Source organism: Rhinatrema bivittatum, chromosome 4 (genome assembly GCF_901001135.1).
Source record: "Rhinatrema bivittatum chromosome 4, aRhiBiv1.1, whole genome shotgun sequence".
Lineage (NCBI taxonomy): Eukaryota > Metazoa > Chordata > Amphibia > Gymnophiona > Rhinatrematidae > Rhinatrema > Rhinatrema bivittatum.
Window position 1 is genome coordinate 219,570,966 of NC_042618.1, and position 24,577 is coordinate 219,595,542.

At 46.1% G+C, this 24,577-nt stretch overlaps 1 protein-coding gene across 1 annotated transcript in view; it reads left to right on the forward strand.

Annotated features, from left to right (window-relative positions):
- LOC115090520 (sodium-coupled monocarboxylate transporter 1-like) overlaps nt 1-24,577 on the forward strand; it is a 96,007-nt gene that overhangs the window by 68,935 nt on the left and 2,495 nt on the right. The window contains exons 12-14 of the mRNA XM_029599721.1: nt 5,339-5,550; nt 12,517-12,620; nt 24,470-24,561. Of these exons, the coding sequence (XP_029455581.1) occupies nt 5,339-5,550; nt 12,517-12,620; nt 24,470-24,561 (408 nt within the window). The remainder of the gene's footprint in view (nt 1-5,338; nt 5,551-12,516; nt 12,621-24,469; nt 24,562-24,577) is intronic.

The window sequence follows — 24,577 nt, forward strand, 5'->3', positions numbered from 1 at the left end:
GTCGATTCCCGGTGAGTCGCCTCTCAGTGACCGATGGCCATTGACCGCTTGCTGGCTATTTTTCATGGTGGCATCTGGTTTTTGCTGATGTCTCCAGTGCCCGTAGACAATGTCAATTACTGATCCGCATGAGTTCTGTATGCTCTGCCTGGGGGTGTTACACGGCGTGTGAACATATGACCCCAAAGGCTGTGTGCCCAGCTGGATAAGATGGAAAATCTTTTTTCCAGAAAATCTGATCCATCTGCTTGGGCATTGGGGTTGTCGACACCTAGAGGCTGAGGGGAGCCATTAGATACGTCATCCCTCTCTACCCATCCAGTGGTCCCTCTCGTGAGAGAGGAGCAGGTGATAGGTCGTCTCCAGTGTCATCGCACTCAAGGATGTCAGGATCTTCATTTTCCTTGGCTCCAGGGAAAGACTGGGCCAAGTACTGAGGGAAGTCCCGCAAGCATCATCACTGGTCGCCTTCGGCTCATGGCCCCAGCTACCAATGCCCCTCTCTGAACCAATTCCCATTATCGGGTCCTCTGAGAAGGAAGAATCTGTGCAGCCGATGGTGCCCTTGGGGCCCTTAGTGCCTTGGCTGGGGTTCCCCGATCCTGTTCCCGGAAAATCAGGGATCTCGGTGCTGTCAATGCCCTTGGGGCCATCGATGCCCATGGTACACTTGATGCCCTCGATGCCATAACCCTGAGAGACCTTAGTGAGGAGTAACTCCCATATGATTCCTGGGAAGATGACACATCCAAATCTTCCTCGGAGCACTCAGATTACCTTCTTTCCGAGCCATCCCCATCAGATGAGAGGCATCGGTCTCCCCTGGAGAATCTTTCCTTTGCGGGCTATGGCCGAAGCCATCCCATTCTAGCTCTTCACTGAAGAGTGCACTCAGCACAAAATGCTGGAGGCCCTCCAGTTTGTTGATGCCCCAAAGGAGATAGTGGCTATCCCAGTCAATGAGATCTTCAAGGAACTTCTCCTTAGGATCTGGGAGCACCCTGTGTCCATTCCTCCAGTCAATTAGAAGGCGGACACCATTTACCTGGGCAACAAGCCTTGGGCTTTGAGAGACGCCACCTCTCGCACCAGTCTGTGGTGGTGAAGTCTGCCCTCAAGAAGGCCAAACGATCTTGCACCCAAGCCTCTGCCTCGCCAGGTCGGGGCCTTAGGTGCCCTAGGTAGGAAGGTCTTTCAGGTTGCTATGCTTATTGCCCATATTTCACCCTACTAACCATATATGACCCAATGCTACCGGAACCTGTGGAAACAGGTCCAGAAATTGTTGGAGCACCTACCCCAGCAGCAGCAGGACACTTTCATGGTGGTAGTGCAGCAAGGCCTGGAGGCAGGCAAACACGAGGTGCTGTCTACAACGGTGAGGGTGGCTGCAGTGGGCATTGCTGCTCACAGAATGGCCTGGCTTTGTGCCTTGGACCTTCGACCAGAGGTCCAGGAGAAGCTGGCGGATTTATCCTTTACAGGGGAGAATCTCTTCAGAGATATATTTAGGGACAGTGACACAGTGGCCCACTTAAAAGACCACCACGAGACCCTGCAACACCTCACAGCGAGTACTTCAGGTCCACCATGCTTGATCAGGAAATCCTCACAACAGGGTTCCAGGAAGTCATTTTACTGCCAAAGAAAGTACTACCCTCCTGCCTCTCGGGCATGCCCATCATGTGCCAGCTCTGAGGGTCACTCATGTCAACAGCAGACCCCCAGGCCTCAACCCACCCCAAAGCAAAGCCCCACTACAGGGTTTTGGCTATGAGCGAGAGAGCATGTGCCAGATTTCCTTACCTTCAGCCCCCTGCTCCCCGGTCAGAGGCCGGCTACATCTATTTATGGACCTCTGGCCCAGTATTACGTCGGACCAATGGGTTCTTGCCATCATTCACCAAGGCTGAACTTCAAGAATGTCCCCACGGACACTCCCCCATGTCCATTGTGGGGTCTGTCCTCATGAGAAAGTGCCTATGACAGAGCTCTCTGCCCTACTAATGGCTGGGGGCGTTCGAAACTTCCCCCCACCAGCGAAGCCGGGGTTTCTACTCTCAGTACTTCCTGATACCAAAGGAAACAGGGGACCTATGCCCTATTCTCGATCTGAGGGCCTTGAACAAGTTTCTTCAAAGAGAAAAGTTCAAGATGGTCTCTTTAGACACCCTGATCCCTCTCTTGCAAAAAGTAGACTGGCTTTGCTCCCTCAACCTAAAGGATGTCTATGCCCACATTGAGATCTTCTCCAGCCACAGGAAGTAACTCTTCTTTCTAGTGGGCAAGGAGCACTTCCAATACCTTGTGTTGCCCTTCGGCCTTGCTTCGGCTCCTCGGGTTTCACCAAGTGCTTGGTGGTTGTAGGGGGTACAGCTGCACCGGCAAGGAGTGCACGTGTTCCCCTATCTGGACGATAAGAAGCAACACCCAGCAGGGGGCGCTCCACTCCCTGGTGCTAACTACCCATGTGCTGCAGTCTCTAGGGTTTGTCATCAACTACCCCAAGTCACATCTCAGCCCATCTCTACATCTGGGCTTTATTGGAGCCAGACTGTACACAATTCAGGCCAAGGCATTTCTGCCCCATTACCGAGCACTTGCCCTGGCATCACTGATGGGGTTGGTCCACCGCAGTCATGTTTCCACTTGCCTGTTGTTCCATCTTCTGGGCCAAATGGCTGCATCTGTCCATGTTACAACATGTGCCTGCTTATGTATGCGCAGTGCTCAATGGACCCTGCCCTCTCAGTGGCTGCAGGCAACCCAGGACCTCAATGCACGTGTCTGCATCATGCAGCCTCTTCGGGCCTCCCTGTCTTGGTGGGAAAATCTCTCCAATCTGGAGCGGAGACTTCCGTTTCAAGCTCTCCCACTGCAAATTGTATTCACCGCCGATGCATCCACCCTGGGTTGGGGGGCGCATGTGGACAGCCTCCGTACACAGGGTCGATGGACAGCATAGGAAGCTCACTGTCAGATCAACTTCCTGGAGCTCCGAGTGATCCGCTTCGCTCTCTGGGAGTTTCGGGATCATTTGTCCCACAAAGCTGTCCTAACCCAAACGGACAATCAGGTTGCGATGTGGTACATCAACAAACAGGGAGGCATGGGTTCCTTCCTCCTTTGTCAGGAGGTGATGCAGATATGGTCCTGGGCCCTATCCCAAGGCATGCTCTTGCGAGCAATTTACCTGGCTGGGATGGAAAATGTGGTGGCAGACCGCCTGAGTCAGGCGTTCTGACCACACGAGTGGACGCTAGACCCCTTGGTAGTGGACTGGATCTTCTGCCTGTGGAGAAGCCAGGATGTGTATCTCTTGCCTCCCCTTGCAACAGCAAAGTCATCCAATTTTTCTGCCTGAACAGGAGCGACAGGAAGCCAACCTCGGATGCCTTTGCCTGCTACTGGGGCAAGGGTTTTCTGTATGTGTATCCTCCATTTCTGCTGGTAATGAAGAATCTCATGAAGCTCCAGCAGGACAAGGGGACCATTATCCTGGTGGCCCCATATTGGCTGAGGCAGGTTTGGTTTCCAATCCTGCAGGACCTGTCAATCAGAGAGCCCATCCTTCTGGGGACCTCCCCCAATCTGATCACGCAGGATCGGGGCAGGCTGCGCCATCCAAATCTCAGGTCATTAGTTCTGACGGCCTGGATGTTGAGAGGCTAGTCCTGCAGTCACTCGACCTCTCTGACGATGTGTCTCAGGTACTAGTAGCTTCAAGAAAGCCTTCCACCAGGAAGTCTTACAGGTTCAAGTGGAGGAGGTTCTCAGTCTAGTGTGGAGCTCATGGCATGGATCCATGCATCTGCCCCTTGCTGCAGTTGCTAGACTACCTGTGGCACCTCTCAGAGGCTGGCCTGAAGACCAATTCAGTCAGGGTCCACCTGAGTGCCATCAGTGTTTATCATCAAGATATTGGTGGTATGCCCATCTCTGTGCAGCATATAGTAGGATCCTGTTGTGTCCTGGGATCTCAGCATGCTGCTAGCGTGGCTCATCCATGACCTGTTCGAACCTATGTGCTCCTGCGATCTGAGGTTCCCAACTTGGAAGGTTCTCTTCTTTTTGGCGGTCACTTCATCTCGCAGAGTTAGTGAGGTTCAGGCTTTGGTGAAGTATCTGCCATACACAAAGTTTCTGCCTAAGGTGGTGACTGATTTTTATCTTAATTAGTCTATTATTCTGCCTACCATTTTCCCGAGACCTCATTCTCACCAAGGTGAATGGGCTCTACACAGTTTGAACTGTAAGAGGGCTTTGGCCTTCTATCTCGAGCACACTGCAGGCCACAGGCAGTCCACATAACTCTCCATATCCTTTGACAAGAACAAAATGGACGTTGTGGTGGGCAAACAAACTCTGGCCAACTGGCTGGCGGATTGCATCTCCTTCTGCTATGTGCAAGCAGACCTTCAGCTTGGAGGCCGCATTAAGGCTCACTCAATGAGAGCCATGGGGCATCGGTAGCCCACTTACGAGCAGTTCCCATTGCCGAAATCTGCAAAGCCGCAAAGTGGAGTTCCCTACACACATTTGCTGCTCACTACTGCTTGGACAAGGATAGTAACTTCAGCCAATCTGTCCTTCGTAACCTCTTCCAGGTTTAAAAACCCAACTCTCCCTGCCTAGAGCCCATTGTTTGGATTCATGTTGTGTCCCTGTGTTACCAAAAGCACCGCAGTTATTTTTGTGCCCATTGGCACCTGGTTCAGTGTCGGTTGGTCAACAGCCTTACTGGGAGCATCCTGTACTTGGTATTCACCCATATGTGAGGACTACCATCTTGCTTGTCCTAGGAGAAAGCAGAGTTGCTTACCTGTAACAGGTGTTCTCCTAGGACAGCAGGATGTTAGACCTCAGGAAACCCGCCCACCACCCCGCAGAGTTGGGTTCTCCTGCGTTTTATTTTATTTTTTCACTCGTGAATTCTGTTACGAGACTGAAGAAGGATCCCGTGTGGGTGCACAGATAGTGGCATGCTGGGCATGCTCAGTGTGCCAGTCTAAGTTCTAGAAACTTTGACAAAAGTTTTCCATGCTAGGCTCCATCTGATGAAGTCACCCATATGTGAGGACTAATATCCTGCTTTCCTAAGAGAACACCTGTTACAGGTAAGCAACTCTGCTTTCCTTTCCCACAGTACACATTTTTTGTGAAAATACAGAACTACAGTTATTGTAGCAATCCCAGCCCTAATCTTGCACCCAGAAACATCATAATACCAAACGGAGGGCAATAAACCTACTCTGTTGTCTGGTTTCCTGTTCCCAGAAGTTCACTATAAGCTCCATTTTTAAATGTTAATACTTTTAACTATATTTTTTTTTCATAGGGTGCAATAGTAGGTCTCATTTCTGGATTTGTTATTTCCCTGTGGGTTGGAATTGGCGCTCAGCTTTATCCCCCGTCTGCTGAGAGGAGTTTACCATTATATCTTAACACCAAAGGCTGCAATTTCACTAGTGCACATCTGGATGGCAACTGGACATCAACAATTGCAGTACCCACCATGTCAACCCTTGGGCAAACTCAAGTCCATGAGAGGTAGGCAAAAAGCGTACACAAGCCAAAAACATCCTTTACCTTTGCCTGAACATTTTTGGATAAAATTAACCCAGGATTTAAAAAATGTAGAGGGCTAAAAGGACAGTTTTAAAAGTTATTTAGGCAGGTACATAGCAATTTATGTGCACAAATTGTCTGAAAATTGCTCTGCCTTAGTACAGCCGAAGATAATAGATGGTGTTTCACAATGCATATTCTTTTAGCTGCATGTAGAGGGGGTGTTCTCGGCTGGGGCATGTTTGAACTTAGAAGTACTCAGATTTGCTGTGATGTGCTAGGCAATAGCCACTGCTATTAATTGCATCAGTAGCATGGGTTCTTCTTAGTGTTTGGATAATTGCCAGGTTCTTGTGGCCTGGTTTTTGGCCTCTGTTGGAAACAGGATGCTGGGCTTGATGGACCTTTGGTCTGTCCCAGCATGACAATTTCTTATGTTCTTAAGCACTACTAGGTTAATAAGAATTACAGCATTGTCTACGGATTATATGCTGTATAAACATTTATAGAAGGCAAATTGTTGAAATTCAAAATGATTCTTATTATTTATATAGTATTGTCAGTGGGACCAGTACTCTCTATGGGAACGGCAGTAATGGAGAAACTACACAAGGCATGCAGGGGCAATTTTCAATAGCTTGTGGTGTGTACTTAGGGGGTAAGTTTCAAAAGGATTTACATGCTTAAAACTGGGTTTTACACATGTAAATACACTTCACACATTTATGCCATTGAACTGTCCATAGAATATTCATATATCAGTGCACTTAAGAACTTAAGAACATAAGAAATTGCCATGCTGGATCAGACCAAGAGTCCATCAAGCCCAGCATCCTGTTTCCAACAGAGGCAAAACCAGCCCACAAGAACCTGGCAAATACCCAAACACCAAGAAGATCCCATGCTATTGATGCAATTAATAGCAGTGGCTACTCCCTAAGTAAACTTGATTAATAGCAGTTAATGGTCTGCTCCTCAAAGAACTTATCCAAACCTTTTTTGAACCCAGCTACACTAACTGCACTAACCACATCCTCTGGCAACAAAATCCAGAGCTTTATTGTGCGTTGAGTGAAAAAGAATTTTCTCCGATTAGTCTTAAATGCGCTACTTGATAACTTCATGGAATGCCCCCTAGTCCTATTATATGAAAGTGTAAATAACTGATTCACATCTACTCGTTCAAGATCTCTCATGATCTTAAAGACCTCTATCATAGCCCCCCTCAGCCGTCTCTTCTCCAAGCTGAACAGCCCTAACCTCTTCAGCCTTTCCTTATAGGGGAGCTGTTCCATCCCCTTTGTCATTTTGGTTGCCCTTTTCTGTACCTTCTTCATCGCAACTATAGCTTTTTGAGATGCGGCGACCAGAATTGTTCACAGTATTCAAGGTGCGGTCTCACCATAGAGCGATTCAAAGTCATTATGACATTTTCCATTTTATTAACCATTCCCTTCCTAATAATTCCTAACATTCTGTTTTCTTTTTTGACTGCTACAGCACATTGAGCCGATGATTTCAATGTATTATCGATTATGATGCCTAGATCTTTTTCCTGGGTGGTAGCTCCTAATATGGAACCTAACATCGTGTAACTACAGCTAGGGTTATTTTTCCCTATATGCAACATCTTGCACTTGTCCGTATTAAATTTAATCTGCCATTTGGATGCCCAATCTTCCATTCTTGCAAGGTCCTCCTGTAATGTATCACAATCCGCTTGTGATTTAACTACTCTGCATAATTTTGTATCATCTACAAATTTGATAACCTTGCTCATCGTATTCCTTTCCAGATCATTTATGAATATATTGAAAAACACCAGTCCAAGTACATATCCCTGAGGCACTCTACTGTTTACCCTTTTCCACTGAGAAAATTGGCCATTTAATCCTACTCTCTGCTTCCTGTCTTTTAACCAGTTTGTAATCCACGAAAGGACATCGCCTCCTATCCCATGACTTAATGTGGGTAAATGGGCTTTTGAAAATTGCTGTGATATTAAGTTACATTTACACATGTAACTCCTTTGAAAATTACCTCCAAAGTACATAAGTGAAATTATCCCAGTGCACTGCATCTGTTCTCAAGGGAAACAACCTGTGTAGCTTCCCTTAGACAAAGAACAGGTGCAAAGCATCTGTGTGCTCTGCCCCTGCTGTGTGTGAGATTAGCCGAGAGGGGATAATAATGATAGTAACATAGTAACATAGAATTGATGGCAGAAAAAGACCATATGGTCCATTTAGTCTGCCCAGCAAGTTTCCTATAGTAGCAATTGCCACTCTGTGCAGGTTACCCCTATGTTTCTGTTAAGGATAGTAACTGCCACTCTGTGCAGGTTACCCCTATGTTTCTGTTAAGGATAGTAACTGCCACTCTGTGCAGGTTACCCCTATGTTTCTGTTAAGGATAGTAACTGCCACTCTGTGCAGGTTACCCCTATGTTTCTGTTAAGGATAGTAACTGCCACTCTGTGCAGGTTACCCCTATGTTTCTGTTAAGGATAGTAACTGCCACTCTGTGCAGGTTACCCCTATGCTTCTGTTAAGGATAGTAACTGCCACTCTGTGCAGGTTACCCCTATGCTTCTGTTAAGGATAGTAACTGCTGCTCTATGCAGGTTACCTCCAAGCCTTACATATTAACAAAGAAACAATTTTACTGGATGAAGAGCCAACTTGAAAATTCAGACAATGCTGCTTGACGTGCTTTGCTTTTGAATTTGACCGTAGAAGCAGTCCTTTCCCTTTTGTCTGCGTATCAGTACCCCAAACCGTAAAAGTCAGAGCCCATGTTGGTTGACCTTTGAATCCAATTCTCCTTTCCCCCCCAAAGTGGAAAGCGATATCAAAGAGGACAGCAGTTGCTTTAAAAGCATCAAAGTTTATTGATTAAGGCTAGTAATCCGCATGCATACTGTTAAGGGTAGCAGGATAACCCCATGCGCCTTTTTCTTCATTTACGTCCTTCAGCCTTTAGGGATCCACAGTGTTTATGCCTTGCCCCTTTTGAATTTTTTGTTTTTGTGTTCACCACCTCCGACGAAAAGGCATTCCAGGCATCCACCACCCTTTCCATGAAGAAATATTTCCTGACATTGGTTCTGAATTGTCCACCCTGGAGTTTCACTTTGTGACCCATAGTTCTACTGTTTCTTTTCCAATTGAAAAGGTTCAAAGTACATACATGTGTGCTTTTGGAAATCCCATGAGTGCGAACCAGTAGATGTGGTGTATTTGGATTTTCAGAAGGCATTTGACAAAGTCCCTCATGAGAGGCTTCTAAGAAAACTAAAAAGTCATGGGATAGGAGCCGATGTCCTTCTGTGGTTTGGAAACTGGTTAAAAGACAGGAAACAGAGTAGGATTAAATGCTCTGTTTTCTCAGTGGAAAAAGGTAAACACTGGAGTGCCTCAGGAATCTGTACTTGGACCTGTGCTTTTCAATATATTTATAAATGATCTGGAAAGGGATACAGTGAGTGAGATGATCAAATTTGCAGATGACACAAAATTATTCTGGGTAGTGAAATCACAAGCGGTTTGTGCTAAATTGCAGGAGGATCTTGTGAGTCTGGAAGATTGGGCATCAAAATGGCAGATGAAATTTAATGTGGATAAGTGCAAGGTGTTGCGTATAGGGAAAAATAACCCATGCTGTAGATACCCGATGTTGGGTTCCATATTAGGAGTTACTACTCAGGAGAGAGATCTAGGCATCATAGTGGATAATACATTGCAATTGTTGGCTCAGTGTGATGTGGCGGTCAAAAAAGCAAACAGAATGTTAGGAATTATTAGGAAGGGAATGGTGAGTAAAATGGAGAATGTTATAATGCCTCTGTATCGCTCCATGGTGAGACTGCACCTTGAGTACTTTGTGCAATTCTGGTCACAAAATCTCAAAAAAGATGTAATTGCACTGGAGAAGGGTGACCAAAATAATAAAGGGCCCCCTTTGAGGAAAGGCTAAAAAGATTAGGACTGTTGAACTTGGAGAAGAGACAGCTGAGGGGGGATATGATAATCATGAGAAGACTAGAGCCAGTAAATATGAATTAGTTATTTACTCTTTAGGATAATACAAGGATTAGGGAGCATTCCATGAAGTTAGCAAGTTGCACATTCAAAACTAATCGGAGAAAATTCTTTTTCACTCAGCATACAGTTAAGCTCTGGAATATATTGCCAGAGGTTGTGGTTAAAGTAGTCAATGTAGCTGAGTTTAAAAAAGGTTTAGATAAATTCCTGGGGAAGAAGTCCATAAACTGCTATTAATCAAATTGACTTAGGGGTAGATTTTAAAAAGCATTTACTCGAGCAAAACTGGTTTTTTCTCGAGTAAATACACTTTACTCAAGTAAGTGGGCTTTTCAAAATTGCTACAATATATGCCATTGAATTGTCCATAGGATTTACTCAAGTAAGTGCACTTTACTCGAGTAAATAGCTTTTGAAAATTGCTACGATAGTATGTCACATTTACATGCGTAACTCCTTTGAAAATGACCCCCACAGGGAATAGCAACTGCTTACGACTGGCATCAGTAGAATGAGATGTAATTGCCAGGTTCTTGTGGTCTGGTTTTGGCCTCTGTTGGAAACAGGATGCTGGGCTTGATGGACCCTTGGTCTGACCCAGTATGGCAATTTCTTATGTTCTTATGTTTAATGTGCCTTCTTTTAATGCAGCTAAAAATATGTGCCTTGCGCAATCTGCATGTCCATTTAGTCGCTTTTGAGGAGAGTAATGATCAGTCAGGCCATTTTATCCTGGTAAATACCTGTTATCTGGGTATATCCCTTAGAAAATGCCCCCCTCCCCCATTTCCTTACCTGGAAAAGGCTTGCATTGTAGATGATTGTAACAGACATTCAGAATGGGGATTACTGGTGTGCACTTTAATTTTGCTTTTTGTTTGTGTTTTTCATTTTACTTGCGGTTTATTTCATTTTCTTTCATTTATTTGAAATGAAATAAACTACAAAATTAATGTAAAACAAAACAAAGAAAAACAACAATAAGATCTAGTCTCCTCTTCCTTCTCTGCCAAAAAAAAAAACATTACTGCGAAAATTTAAAAAATCTCAAGGTCCTCTGGGGGCTTGCACACATCCCCTACCCACCTCGGAGACCTCTTATACCTTCTCTCGGTTGGTGAAGTCCAAAGATATTTCTGCAGCTCAGGGCTGCCTGGTGACATTTTTAAAAATTGGTCCAGCAGGGAAGGAGCTACTGGGGATTGCTTGGGCCTCTTATGGACTTTGCCAATCCCAGAAAGGGTTAAAATGTATTCAGGGAATAGGGGTGGGGAGTGGTTGTTGGCAGACTGCCAGGGTGGGGGTGGGGGGGAGGGAAAGTGGAAGTGGAAAGGCGATAGGCATTGACAGTTATAGAAGTTTTGACACCCCCTAGGCACTTTTGGTGCTTCCACTCACCCATCTCCTGTCAGGGTAGCACAGGGATGTTCTTTGCTGAATGGGATTCAGCAGAGTTGGAAGGCAGCAAATCTTAGCCAGCCTGCTGCCCATTAATGTTTGACGCCCTAGGCACAGGCATAATGGGCGCCTATTGACAAATCTAGGGCTGGCGACAGGGAGCTCAGACTGTGGCTGGTGAATGCTTAGTGAAAAATGAAATGAAAAACATAAAATGTATTTGTTTTGTTTTTTTCCTTTTGGTTTATTTAAAAATGAAATGAAATCAAATGAGAAATTGAATTGAAATTTTCTGTTTCATTTCCAACCAATGTACATCCCCCATGGGGATGAGATGCAAAGTGAAGGCAAAGTTCTGATGGTTACAACATTGAGATAGAAGACGGAATCAAGGCTTAGGGCTGTAGAAACGTCTGAGGAACAGAGAGGAGGCTCGGAGACATAGAGGAGAAGGGAATTACAGAGGGAGACTACAGAGAGTAGGCAAACTTTGTGGAACTATGGTAAGGGAACAAATAGATCAGAGAGGAATACAGTGGGGCAGATTTTCAAAGGGGTACGCGCGTAAGATAAGCACGTACCCTCCCCCCCCCCCCCCCGAAAACCTGCCTGAAGCTCCCCCTGCGCGTGCCGAGCTTATGTTGAATAGGCTCGGCGGCGAGCGCAAGCCCTGAGATGTTCGTAAGTCCCAGGGCTTTCCTGGGGGCGTGTCAGGGGCATGTCGGGGGAGGTGTCGTGCTGGTGCGCCATCCGGGAGCGGGGGCCACGGGCGTGGTTCCGGCCTGGGGGCATTTCTGGGGCATGGCCGAGGCCTCCGAAACTGCTCCTGGGCTGGGGAATCGCGTGCCGGCGGCCAGCCCGGCGCACGCAAGTTATGCCTGCCTCAGGCAGGCGTAACTTTGCCAACAAAGGTAGGGGGGGTTTAGATAGGGCTGGGGGGGTGGGTTAGGTAAGGGAAGGGAGGGGAAGGTGCGGGGGGGAAGGAAAGTTCCCTCCGAGGCCACTCCGAAATCGATTTTGCATAGCCTTGCGCCCGCCGACCCCGGATTTTAAAGGATACGCAGCGCACAGCTACGCGTGTATCTATTAAAATCCAGCGTACTTTATTAAAATCTACCCCAGTGTATGCCAGACAAAGAAGGCATGGAAAATAATAGGTGGTAATATGTGTCAGCAAAAAGCCAAAGGAACGATAAAGGCTTCCCAGGGGCGATATACAATGAAAAAGCAGAAAGAGCTAAGGAGGCAGCAAACAGAGGAGCCAGCAAAGGGGCACTGATGGAGGAGTACAGAGTAAGAGGGAGGGGTAGAAAACCAAGACAGAAGTTTGTAGAGACTAGAAACTGGAAGAAATGGGGGAGAAAGTGGCCAATGGTCTTGACGTTTGCAGTGACCTTTTAGAAAATAGGGATAGTGAAGGGACTATGGAATTTGGCTAATGACATTTTACTATTGATATTTTACTAAAAGAAATTCTCTTTCCCCACATTTTTCTTTCATTTTTCAGACCGGCTATTGCTGATAATTGGTATTCCTTGTCCTACCTCTACTTGAGCTTACTAGCGACTCTAGTGGTTATAATTGTAGGCATAATTGTCAGCCTCCTCACAGGTAGGTATTAAACCCATTTTTGAACCACTAAATGTTAATAAGTGCTTCAAGAGATCTCTCGTATTCGAAGCAAAGCCATCCTACGATAATGGAAGGACAGGGTCTCACAGAAAAGCTGAGCTGTTCTCTCGGTCACACCCAGAACTAGAGTATGTTTCTACAGTATTTAAAAAGGCATAATTTACAATTTCAATTACATAAATCATCTTCAGTGCTATGTAATTGTGGTGATCTGCTTGTCAGTAAAAAATGCATGAGGATAAGATTTTCTTCGGCTCAGTGGAAAATCTGTTTACTGTTTCCCACCCAGACATTTGGACACTTATATACGATTATAACTGGGCAAGAAAAAGAATAGCACGGGACAAAGATGGCAGTCAATACAGCAGTCTGATTGAATGCTCCCTGGATACTTTATAACATTAAAATACTAAAATAAAGAATGACAGTATGGAAATGCCAAGTTAATATGTAGGGAAATGCAAGCCCAGATTTAGGAAGCTAGCACTGCTTCAAGGAACTGCCATCATGGCACTCTGCCTATGGGTGCTAAAATTATAAATCAGCCTTAAGGGAAATATTTAAGAACTGTACGTCTCAGCTTAAAAGCTATCTGGTATATAGGCAATATAGCATACAAAATGAATTGCAATTGTAATTTTGTTACAGGCCTAGAGCTGGATACAAATTTTTAAAATAAATACAGACTTTGTATGATATAAAGGTTGTCAAAATATTTGTCGCACTGTATATTATTAACTAGAAAAAAACAGTAAAAATGCAGGAGAATATATTACTCATTAACAGGCTGATACAGTACAGTGCGCTCCGACGGAGCGCACTGTTACCCTGCCATTGGACACGCGTTTTCCCTTACCCCTTATTCAGTAAGGGGCGGAAAACGCGCGTCCAACCCACCAAACCTAATAATGCATGTTGATGGCCCTATTAGGTATTCGCGCGCGATTCAGAAAGTAAAATGTGCAGCCAAGCCGCACATTTTACTTTCAGAAATTAGGGCCTACCCAAAGGTAGGCCCTAATTTCTTCCGGCACTGGGAAAGTGCACAGAAAAGCCCAGTAAAAACTGCTTTACTGTGCACCCTCCGACTTAATATAATGGCGATATTAAGTCGGAGGTCCCGAAGAGTAAAAAAAAAAAAAATTGGAAGTCGGCTGGCGGCTGTCGAGTCGAAAACAGGATGCTCAATTTTGCCGGTGTCCGGTTTCCGAGCCCGAGGCTGTCAGTGGGTTCGAGAACCGATGCCGGCAAAATTGAGCGTCGGCTGTCAAACCCGCTGACAGCCGCCGCTTCTTTTGCCCATTTCTACCGCCAGGCCTCATTTACATACTATATCGCGCGCACAGGCCCGCTCTCCCACGGACTTTACTGAATTGGCCTGATAGACTGCCATATAATGGAGATTACAATAGGACGATTGCAACAGAATTGACTAAAACATTTCTGTTACTATCTCCTTCACACCTCTAACTGTCTAATCATAGGTCTCATATAAAACAATCTACTTTTTTATAAGAATTTTTTTCTTTTTGCATTTAAAAATATATTATTAATTAAAATATTTCTCAATTCCAGACAGATTATTATAATTACCAGGAGAGGGGATGTAAAGAACTTAACTGGCTTGTGAGGGGTAAATGAAGTGATGAAAAATGTGAACATTAATGGAAAAATTCAACAGTGATGTTCACATTCAAACTTGAATAAGGCAATGTGTTTACCTTGGATACTTAGAAGTCAAGGTCAGCAAACAAGCTGTAGGTGATATTTTTCTCTAGCATTAATACATCTGTGATTAGATTTTGAGAACTGGGTTCTCTTCATCACATCATTTTACATTGATCTGATGAAGGCAGCCAGTCTCAAATATATTAAGTTAGTTCAATAGCTCAGTATTGCCTTCAGCTTTATTTCTACACATTCCCTGTACGTACCCAGATCAATCCAAACTCCTGGGTTTTGCCTCCTTGGCAGTAAATGGAGCAGAGAAGGTTTCACTGACACTGTACATAACCCAGTGTGCCACCTGCAGTCCCTCAGTATTTCTCTGTCTCCAGCAGATGGTAGATGATGTAAAACCTGCAGTCTGGAGAGAACAAAAAGATTAAAAGAGAAAATTTCTGGATCCTCCCAGGGGGTTGTGAGGTCCTGGAGGGGCCATCCCCCCTGGTTTGAGGTGGACGAGCAGGGGATTGGTGACCCTTTTGATAGGTTGGTCCGGAGGTCCATGGGGTGGACATCTGATGGTCCGGATCCCTCATCCCCCATGGGACAGCAGTGGAATCTGCTGGCAGTTCTGCAGTTGCAAGCCCAGTGGAGCAGGGAAGTATCCCTTATATATGGTTTGTCCTGGGCTGGGACGCTAAAGTTTGGCGAAAGGAGATGGATATTGCCAGTAGGGATGAGCATTTGTTTGCAACGAAATAGGAAATAGAGACGATATTTCCTATTTCGTTGCATTTTGGGGGGGCCGACAAAACGATAGGAAAACCCACGAAATTTCGTGTGGTTTTCTTATCGGTTTTTTTTTTGGGGGGGGGGGAGAAAGGGCACATTAAAAAAAACAACCCCAAACCCACCCCAACCCTTCAAATTTAATTAATTGCAACCTCCCACCCTTCCGACCCCCCCAAGAATTGCCCAGCACCCCCCCAAGACTTGCCAAAAGTCCCAGGTGGTCCAGTGGGGTCCCGGGAGTAATCTCCCCCTCTCGGGCCATCGGCTGCCACTAATTAAAATGGTGCCAGTGGCTCGCTGCCCTTTCCATGTGACAGGGGCTACCGGTACCATTGGTCGGCCCCTGTCACATGGTAGGAGAAATGGATGGCCTGCACCATTTTTTAACATGGCACCATTCATCCATTGCTCCTACCATGTGACAGAGGCCGGCCAATGGCACTGATAGCCCCTGTCACATGGTAAGGGCAAAGGGCCATCGGTGCCATATTGATTACTGGCAGCTGACAGCCCGAGAGGGGGAGATCGCTCCCGGGACCCCACTGCACCACCAGGTACCTTGGCAAGTTTTGGGGGGGTCGGAAAGGTGGTGGTGGGGGGGTTGTAATTAATTAAATTTGAAGGATTGGGGTGGGGGTTTTTTTTTTTCGTTTCGGGGCAGCTGAAAAGAAATGAAGGCTGAACCAAAAGGTTCTGCCAAATCACATCTCTAATTGCCAGTAGTCTAGGATGTTTATTGCCAGTAGTCTAGCTCTTTTCTGATCTGCCATGTGGCCTGAGCATCTGGAAGGTATTGGTTTCTATGTATCTTTATTTGTTCTCAGAGAATAAAAAAAGAAAAGAAAAAGAGAGAGAACAAGGAACTAGTTAGAGCAGTGGTCCCCAACCTTTTTTGCACCAGGGACCGGCTTCAAGCAAGACCATTTTTCCATGGCCCGACAGGGCGGGGTGGGGATGGGGCAGGGGTGGGGCTTTGGTCATATGGGGGCGGGGTTATGGAGGGGGTTGGATTTTAGTGCATACTTATCATTTAATTATGACATTTATAATGTGAATGTGACTCAACTCACCATAGGTTCAGAATGAGTGGGAGCACCGGGCTTGTTTCCCTTGTTTTCCAAACTTCACACCTCTCTCCTCCACCTGACGCCTTCCCACTCATGACCTCCCCTGGCTGTGAGCAAACCCCAGGAAGACACCCATTCATTCTCATACACAGACACACCCTCAGGCAGGCACCCAAGCATTCACACACATACACCCCCAGGCAGACTCCCATTCATACACATGCACACACTAAAGGCAGAGACCCCCCTCTCTTTCTTTTGCCAGCAATCTCAGAGCCTCTCTCATTCCTCTGCTGCCACTGTCACTCTGCCGCGTGGCTATTGGGGAGGCGCTGATTGCTGCTACTGGCACTGAAGCGCATTCTGCTGCCTCCTCTGTGCAGGTCCCGTGGGCTTCCAGTTCCTCCATGCTGATCTCGTACATTGTGAGATCCGCATAAAGTGCTACTCTTGCACATTCCCAAAGATTACGTGTGCCAATCACTAAAAAGTAATTTATTTTTTTTTACCTTTGCTATCTGATCTTAGTTTTCTAATCGGTTGGTCACAGGCTTTTTTCCCCACCTTCCCTTTCTTATTTTTTTGCCAATTCCTTTTATATTGTCTTTTTTTCTATTTCTTTTCTCTCCATCTTCTTCCCTCAGTCAGGTTCTCATTCTCACATGCTTTCTCTCTCACACACACACAGGTTCTCACTGTCACATACTTTCTCTGTCATTCATACATACAGTCTCTCACTGGCACATGCTATCTGTGTCTCACACACACAGGTTCTCTCTCACTCCCACATGCTGTCTTGCTCAAGCACAGGCTCTCACTGTCACATGCTCTCTCTCATACAGTCATTCATACATACAGCCTCTCACTGGCACATGCTGTCTGACTCTCACACACACACAGGCTCTCTCTCACTCCCACATGCTGTCTTGCTCAAGCACAGGCTCTCACTGTCACATGCTGTCTCTCTCACACACACAGAGGCTCTCACATGCTGTCTCTGCAAACATTCAGGTCTTCACTCCCACACACAGTCTCTCAACTCACTCTCACACACAATCTCTCAACTCATCTCATGCACACATATACACTCAGCCTCTCTCTCACCTCTGGGCCTCTTCTTTACGGGTCGCCACAGGATGGGCTCTGCAGTGGTCCTGGTCTTCTTGGGCCGCACTGCTCCTCTTCTGCATGCGGCTGATGCTCCTCCTTCTCCTTCCTGCCCGCGCGGCTCCGGCAACAGTTAGACGTTTAGACGTGACCTTTTTCTTCGGGCCGCTCTACCATGGCCCTGCTGATCTTCTTGCTGTGTGTATCCGGCACAGTAGTAGTTCACCACTCAGCAGCATCCACCCCACAAAGTGTGCTCTGAGCCACCGCAGAGCACACTGTTAGTGTTTAGTGCTGGTCTGCGGTGGCGCCACGGACCGGCAGAAAACCCCCAATGGCCCGGTCCTAGTCCGTGGACCGGTGGTTGGGGACCCCTGAGTTAGAGGAATCTGTGCAGCAGCGAGGTTCCAGAGAGGGAAGCTACCTTAGCAGCCTGGGGGGGGCTCAGCGATGAGGTTTTTCAGCAGCTTCTCTGCCAGCGGAGGAGACCGGGTGTTGACTCTGTGGTGCTGAGGGACTGTTCTGCTGCTTACTGTTAAGGTGCTGATGGTGCCACAGGTGCAGAGAGGAACAGCATGTGTGTGTGTGCAGCAAACATTGCATGGTGTTTGGGGGGTCTACGTCAAGCATGTCTTCACCAGTAGAACAAACCTTGTGGGTGACGGGGTCTAGAACTGAGGCTTTCTCTGTCAGCGCAGAAACAGTAGCTATTTTCGATTATCAGCGTTGGCGGGAGAGGCAGGGGAATCTCCTCATCGACTATCGCTGGTGGTTTCCTGTCCAAGAGAGGTGCAAAGAGACACTTGCACTGAGGAGGAGTCTCTGGTTCTGGTAGAGGTCTCCTGCCGGTTTTAATTTGCTCATGCGCAAAGCGTGTTTAGCGGGATGCTGGTTCTTGGCACCAGTCTCCATGGATTATCGGCCAGTCAAGAGCCCTAAGCTGTTGAGAAGCTTTTCAGGCTGATGATTTTTGGTGCCAGATGTTAAACGGCTCCGGGCCTAAACGCGCTGAAGGTGCTAAGCTGTGTGGTAATCCACGGCAGCTGTTCTTTTCCCACGTGCGTTGGCATGTGCACATTTTCTCACAACATGTTGGTTGCATGCGCAGGGACCTGTGTGCATAAGGCTGTGGCCTAGATTTAAGTGAGTACGATTGCAACCTAGACTTGAGTGCATATTTGCACAGGTACTTGAGCACATATTTACGCAGGTACTTGAACATGTATTTGCGCAGGTACTTGTGTTTTTGTGTGGGTACTTGTGTGCATAAGACTGAAACTTAAACTGGAGGCCGTATTTACGCAGGTCCTTGCGCATGTACGACCACGACCTAGTCTTGATCGCGTAGTTGCATGCGTCCTGGAGGGGTATGCATGTACGCCCGGGTGGCATTGGTGTGTGCACAGGAGGCTGCCTAGAGCAAAAGTTCAGGAGAAATAGGTGCTGGGGACAAACAGGTCCAAGTGTCTTTCTATCTGTGAGGCTTGCCATCTGTTAGCAATTCAGTCCTCACTCTCTCTCTGTTTGTGTCAGCGCTGATTAGAAGCTCAAAGCAATTTGACTGCTACAGCTTTTGCCCATATTTGGACATCCCCACTGCCTATGGTGTCTCTGGAGGGGAGTGGAGTGGGAGGTGAGGCAATGGTCAGTTCTCCTCTTTCTTTGTTCCCAGGGGCAGAAGTTTTCCAGAGAGAGAGAGGTTGGAGAGAGCAAGTTTGGCCTATGGCCTTTGGTATAGATCCATCCTCCTTCTCCTGGGTGGAATGTTTCCCAGGGCCTGCAGACATTTCTGCAAGGGCACCCAGCAAAGGCGAAGCAACCTACTATGTAGGGATCGCATGCTCGGGCCTCCTATTTGTCAGTCATAGCAGGCAAATGCCACAAGGAGGCTATCCCTGGTAATGTTCAAGGGGGTGTGGATCATGAGACATCGGAGGATTCCAATGGGGAATTGGCTTTCTCATTTCTAGATGAGGGAGAAATTGCATATGATTGAGAGCCGTTTTGGACTCTGCTCATTTTTTTTCTTTTTTCACAGAGATGTTTTGCCGAGTTTGTTGGCTTAGACTCTGAACACGCTCAGCATGGCCTGAGGCTGTTGGCTCAGACCCTGAACTTGCTTAGTGTGGTCAGAAATCAATTTTAAGTTAAACATCCTGTTTCTTTTCTCTCCATATCCATTTCAAGAGATATTGGATTGAAAGAAGGTAAACTCTGAGGTCTAACTCCAAGTCCGTCACAACAGTAGTACGTAAAGGAGACTTGTGTACTACTGCTATGATACCTTAATAGAGGCATATCTGCACATAGCCATCAGGCTGGAGCACTAGAGATTCTGAAGGTTCATGGTCCTAAGGGAACATTTTCCGTTTTGAGCCTACTTCGGTTGGCGATGGCTCCGTATGCCTTCATCAAGGGTGATGGTGGTGAGGGCGGACGCATTGCAAAAGGAAGGTGTGTTGTTGTATCCATAATCTGGTTGACTGGCTCATTCGTGTGAAATAAGATGACCTTTGTCGATAATCAATACAAAAGGTCCCGATGCACTTGAAGTCTTTAGGATGGTTGGTGAACCTAGCAACGAGCCATTTAGTTCTCTTACAAACTGTGGAGTATCTGGGAGCTCAGTTTAACACACTGGCAGAGAAAATGTTTCTCACTGAGAGAGATTGCTGAAATTGCAGTGTCACATTAGGCCTCTGCTAGAGCTTTCTGTGCACAGGGTCTGGGACTATTTACAGGTCCTGGGTTCTATGGCATCGACATTAGAATTAATACATTGGGCGTTTGCACTTATGCAGCTTCTGCAGCGGGCTCTTCTCTCCTGCTGGAATCCATTATTGGAAGTTTCCTCTTCCGTTAGAGAGGGAAGCCAGGGACAGTCTTTTGTGGTGACTTACTCGCAGCAATCTTGAGCATGGTGTGGAACTGGAGATTCCGAAATGGATAATAGCCACCATTGATGCAAGCCTCTCCAGATGGAGGGCAGCATGGCAAGATCAGTCAGCGTAAGGCCAGTGGTTGAAACAAGAGGCTTCATGGCCTATCAATCTATTTGAGATGAGAGTGGTGCATTTCATATTGCTTGCTTGTCTGCCAAGGTTATGTGGCCATCCAGTACAGATCCTTTCGGACAATGAGACAATGGTGGACTACATCAACCATCAAGGCAGAATCAAGAATCAGGCAGTGGCTTGAGAGGCCCCGGATTTGATATTCTGGGAAGAGCAGCAATGGAGCGTCTGGCCGAGTCTCACATCACTGGAGTGAACATCATTCAGGCAGATTTTATCAGTTGGATAAAGTTAGATCCCAGGGAATGGGAGCTGTCAGAGGCAGCAATGTGTCTCATTCACAGAAGATGGGGGTATCCTGACCAAAGAACACCAAGGTGTCATGGTTTTACAGCCGCTGAACAGAACAAAGGAATTGGAGCTCTGGTGCTGCCATGACTCAATAGATTCTTTTTTTGTTTTCCTTCCCGTGGCCTCTGGTAGACAAGGGATTACAGCGGATAGAGAAACATCCAAGCAACGTGATCCTGGTAGCTCCAAAATGGCCACATCTATCATGCTTCCCAGATCAAATCAACATTGCCATAGAAGGGCCCCTGAGGTTCAGACATTGGTTGACTGTTTTCTATCAGGGCTCAATATTTTTGGGTTAGGTGGCTCACTTCTGTCTCATGGTTTCATTTCTGAGAGAAGACGTCTGAGATGGAGGGGATATTCCAAAGCGGTTATTTCCACCTTATTGCAGTCTAGGTGATCTTCTACATCATTGACGTATGTGCAAATTTGGAGGCTCTTCGAGTCCTGTCTGTGTTGATGGAGTGTAGCCTCAGTCTATTCAGGTAATGGTGTTGCATATTTTGGGTTTTCTACAGAAAGGTTCTGGTCAAGGGACTGGCCTTTAACTCTCTGAGAGTCCAGATAGTGACACTGGGCTATCTCCAGCGTAAGGTGCAACATCTGTCTGCTCATCCAGATGTTAAAAAGTTCCTTCAGGGAGCTAAAAACTTGCATCCTCAGTTGCTGAACATTTATCCATCTTGGAATCTGAATCTAGTCCTTAGAGGATTGTGTGAGGCTCAGTTTGAACCACTAAAGAGAGGTATGGTTAAAGACTTGACTCTTAAAGTGGTTTTCTTGGTGGCTATTTGTTCAGCCAGGAGAATTTCATAGCTTCAGGCGCTGTTCTTTTGAGATCCCTTCCTACAGATGTCTGATTCGGGGGTATCTTTATGTATGGTTCCTTCTTTTCTGCCTGAGGTAGTCTTAGTGTTCCATCTTAGTTAGATAGTAGAGCTTCTAGCTTTTATGGATTTGGATTCCTCTATGCCTCACACAGGGGAGCTTAGGCTCTTAGATTAGAGGCATGTATTATTGAGGTATTTAAAGTTCACTTATAATTTCTTTAGATCATATCACCTCTTTGTAGATCAGATCACCTCTTTGGAGTGGTCCAAAGAAGGCAAATAAGTCATCTAAGGCTACAATTGTGCGGTGGCTGAAGGAAGTGATTGAGTTGATTTACATTTCTAAAGTGTGCCTGCTGCCAGGGGTTTAGTGGCGCACTTGACGCATTCTCAGGCGACTTCCTGAGCTGAGTCACAAGAAGCATCTCCGCATGAAATTTGCTGGGCAGCTACTGAGAAGTCGTTGCACACTTTTGCTAGGCATTATCACTTGGATGTGGGGAATCTGGCTTCAATGTGCTTTAGTTAGTGTTCTACAAGCGGAACTTGCCATGTCCAACCCGAATTAAGGGGAGCTTAGGTACATCAAAGGAGTCTGGACTGATCTGGGTATGTACAGGGAAAGAAAAATTGGTTTTTACCTGCCAACTTTCATTCCTGTAGTACCACAGGGCAGTCCAGAGATCCACCCATTTACTGGGGGGAGAGACCACTGTTCATACTGTTTTGGATATAGTGCAAATTGTTGGAGGTTTTTCCAGTGTTGATTGCTTATGTTAAATTTGGGAAACCAGTTTTCCATTGTTTTTTGGGCAACTTCCTTCTTTCAGCTTGTTGGAGGGGAAGCAATTTGCTTAGAAGCTTACTTAGAAATGTATGGTTGTTGCTGTCATCTTGGTTTGGATAAAGGTCAGTACTGAGGGACTGTAGGTGGCACACTGGATTATGCACAGTGTCAATGAAACTTTCTCTTTAGAGATGTGAATCATTTCCGGAATCGTTTCAGGTATTGGGTTCGTAGAACCGCGGAAAATCTTCGTTTCCCGCGGTTCTGAACGCTTTTTTTTTCGGCTTTCCTGAGCCAAAAAACCCCAAAACCCACCCCGTCCCTTTAAATCAAATTATTTAGAATCCCCCACTCTCCCGATCCCCCCCAAAACGTTTCTAAAGTATCTGGTGGTCCAGCGGGGGTCCCGGGAGTGATCTCCCACTCTCGGGCTATTGGCTGCCAGTAAACAAAATGGCACCGATGGTCCTTTGCCCTTACCATGTGACAGGGGCTATTGGTGCCATTGGCTGGCTCCTGTCACATGGTAGGAGCAATGGACGGCCGGCGCCATCTTAAAAAATGGCGCAGGCTGTCAGAAAAACGATTCACATCCCTATTCTCTGTTTCCATCTGCTGGCAAGGAGGCAAAACCTGGGAGTCTGCACTGATCTGGGGTGCTACAGGAATGAAAATTAGCAGGTAAGAACCAATTTTCCTTCATTCAAAAGATCCAGTGGAGAATGAGGACGTTATCCTGTTATTGCTCATGTTATCCGCATTCTGCACTTTACTTGTAACCAATAATCTCTGTAAACTGTGCCTGCAACTTGTTGAACAAGTGAACACAGGAAAGCTTAGCACGCACAAGAAAAGTAAACTAGAATGGCATGGTAAAAGACACTATGCACAAATCTGTACATTAAGATGCACATAAGAAGATTTTTTATACACACAGCCAACATAATATTAGAGGGAACATTGCTTATAACATACACGCTGAGAGCTTTCTCTGTCATAAATGTTATTCATAGCTGTTATTGTGTGTGAGCATAAAAAATATTTATAACTTTCAAAGTATCATACATTTTCTGGGACAAATACAGCAAGAGAACATTCAAATCCTCTGTCATAAAAAAAAGAACTAAAGCTGAACAAAGGAATTAATTCAAACAGCAAGCTTTTAAATATGATGTAATTAGAGCACAAAGCAATTTGGGGATTGTGTTATAACTGGATAGAGGCAGATATATGAGATGTTTGTACATATCTCATATTTCATTGCTAGGACTGTCTTGTAGAGAGGGTGAAGAAATGCTTCAGGGGTTACAGCAAAGGACTGGGAGTGAAGGCTTAATGGGTGAATTTCATTAAGCCACTATGTTACAGTCAGTAACTGGATTTAAGTGCATTTTTAGCTTCAATTTAGCCGATAATATTTAAGTCAGTTATACCCGTGCCCAGCGATAGCTACAAGGCCTAGGCTTCAATCGCTGAGAATCAGTTCTAAACTGATCAATTTCCCACACTTCTCAACTCAACCAAACCCCCAGAAATGCCCATTTTAAAAAAAAAATAACTCAGTATAGCTTGCCATTATATAGTTTTATTAGGTGGCTATATTTAGCCATTCCATTGGTGTGGGGGAGGGGAGAGGGGAAATCTTCACCCTGATGCAACGTTGACCCTAAGGAGGCTGCGGGGCCTGAGGAGAATCAGCTGGAGTGGGCCCTGGAGCATTGGCATGAGCTGCTCTGCCCATGCACCAGCAGGAAATAATCATATTTATGGGATGGGGCCACTGGAGTAGCATGGGGCTCAGGGCGTTTGCACCAATTTGTTGTCCTTATCCCCTCCCCCCAGCCCACTCAACAAGGACTCTGCCCCAATGGGTCTACCAGACTAACTTCTCAGTTAGCTGACTGGATCTATTTGAATATCCGACCTTCTGACTTTTAGCTTTGGCTTTGCCACTGATTCTAGGACTCTGGGCAAATTGGCACCTCCTTGTACCTCATTCTGTTAAGCTGTAAGTGGATAACAGTAATAATATTGTTCCATCTCATTTCTGAGGTGGTCGAGTGGCACCATTACATCCTCTACAGAAGTGGACACAAGTCTTGTATGTTTCTGAACTTTAAGCCGCTGTTAACACATTGAAACAGCTGTTCCTTGAAAACAAGATGTTTTAATCTTATCCTAATTACGCCTCTATCCTGTGGATATTTTGCAGGAGGAAGAAACCAAAATGTGAACCGTGATTTCCTCCTAGGCAGACAAGATGTCTCCTCCTGTGACTTCTTACCCTGCTATAAAAAAGACAAAGTAAGTAGCAGAGTTA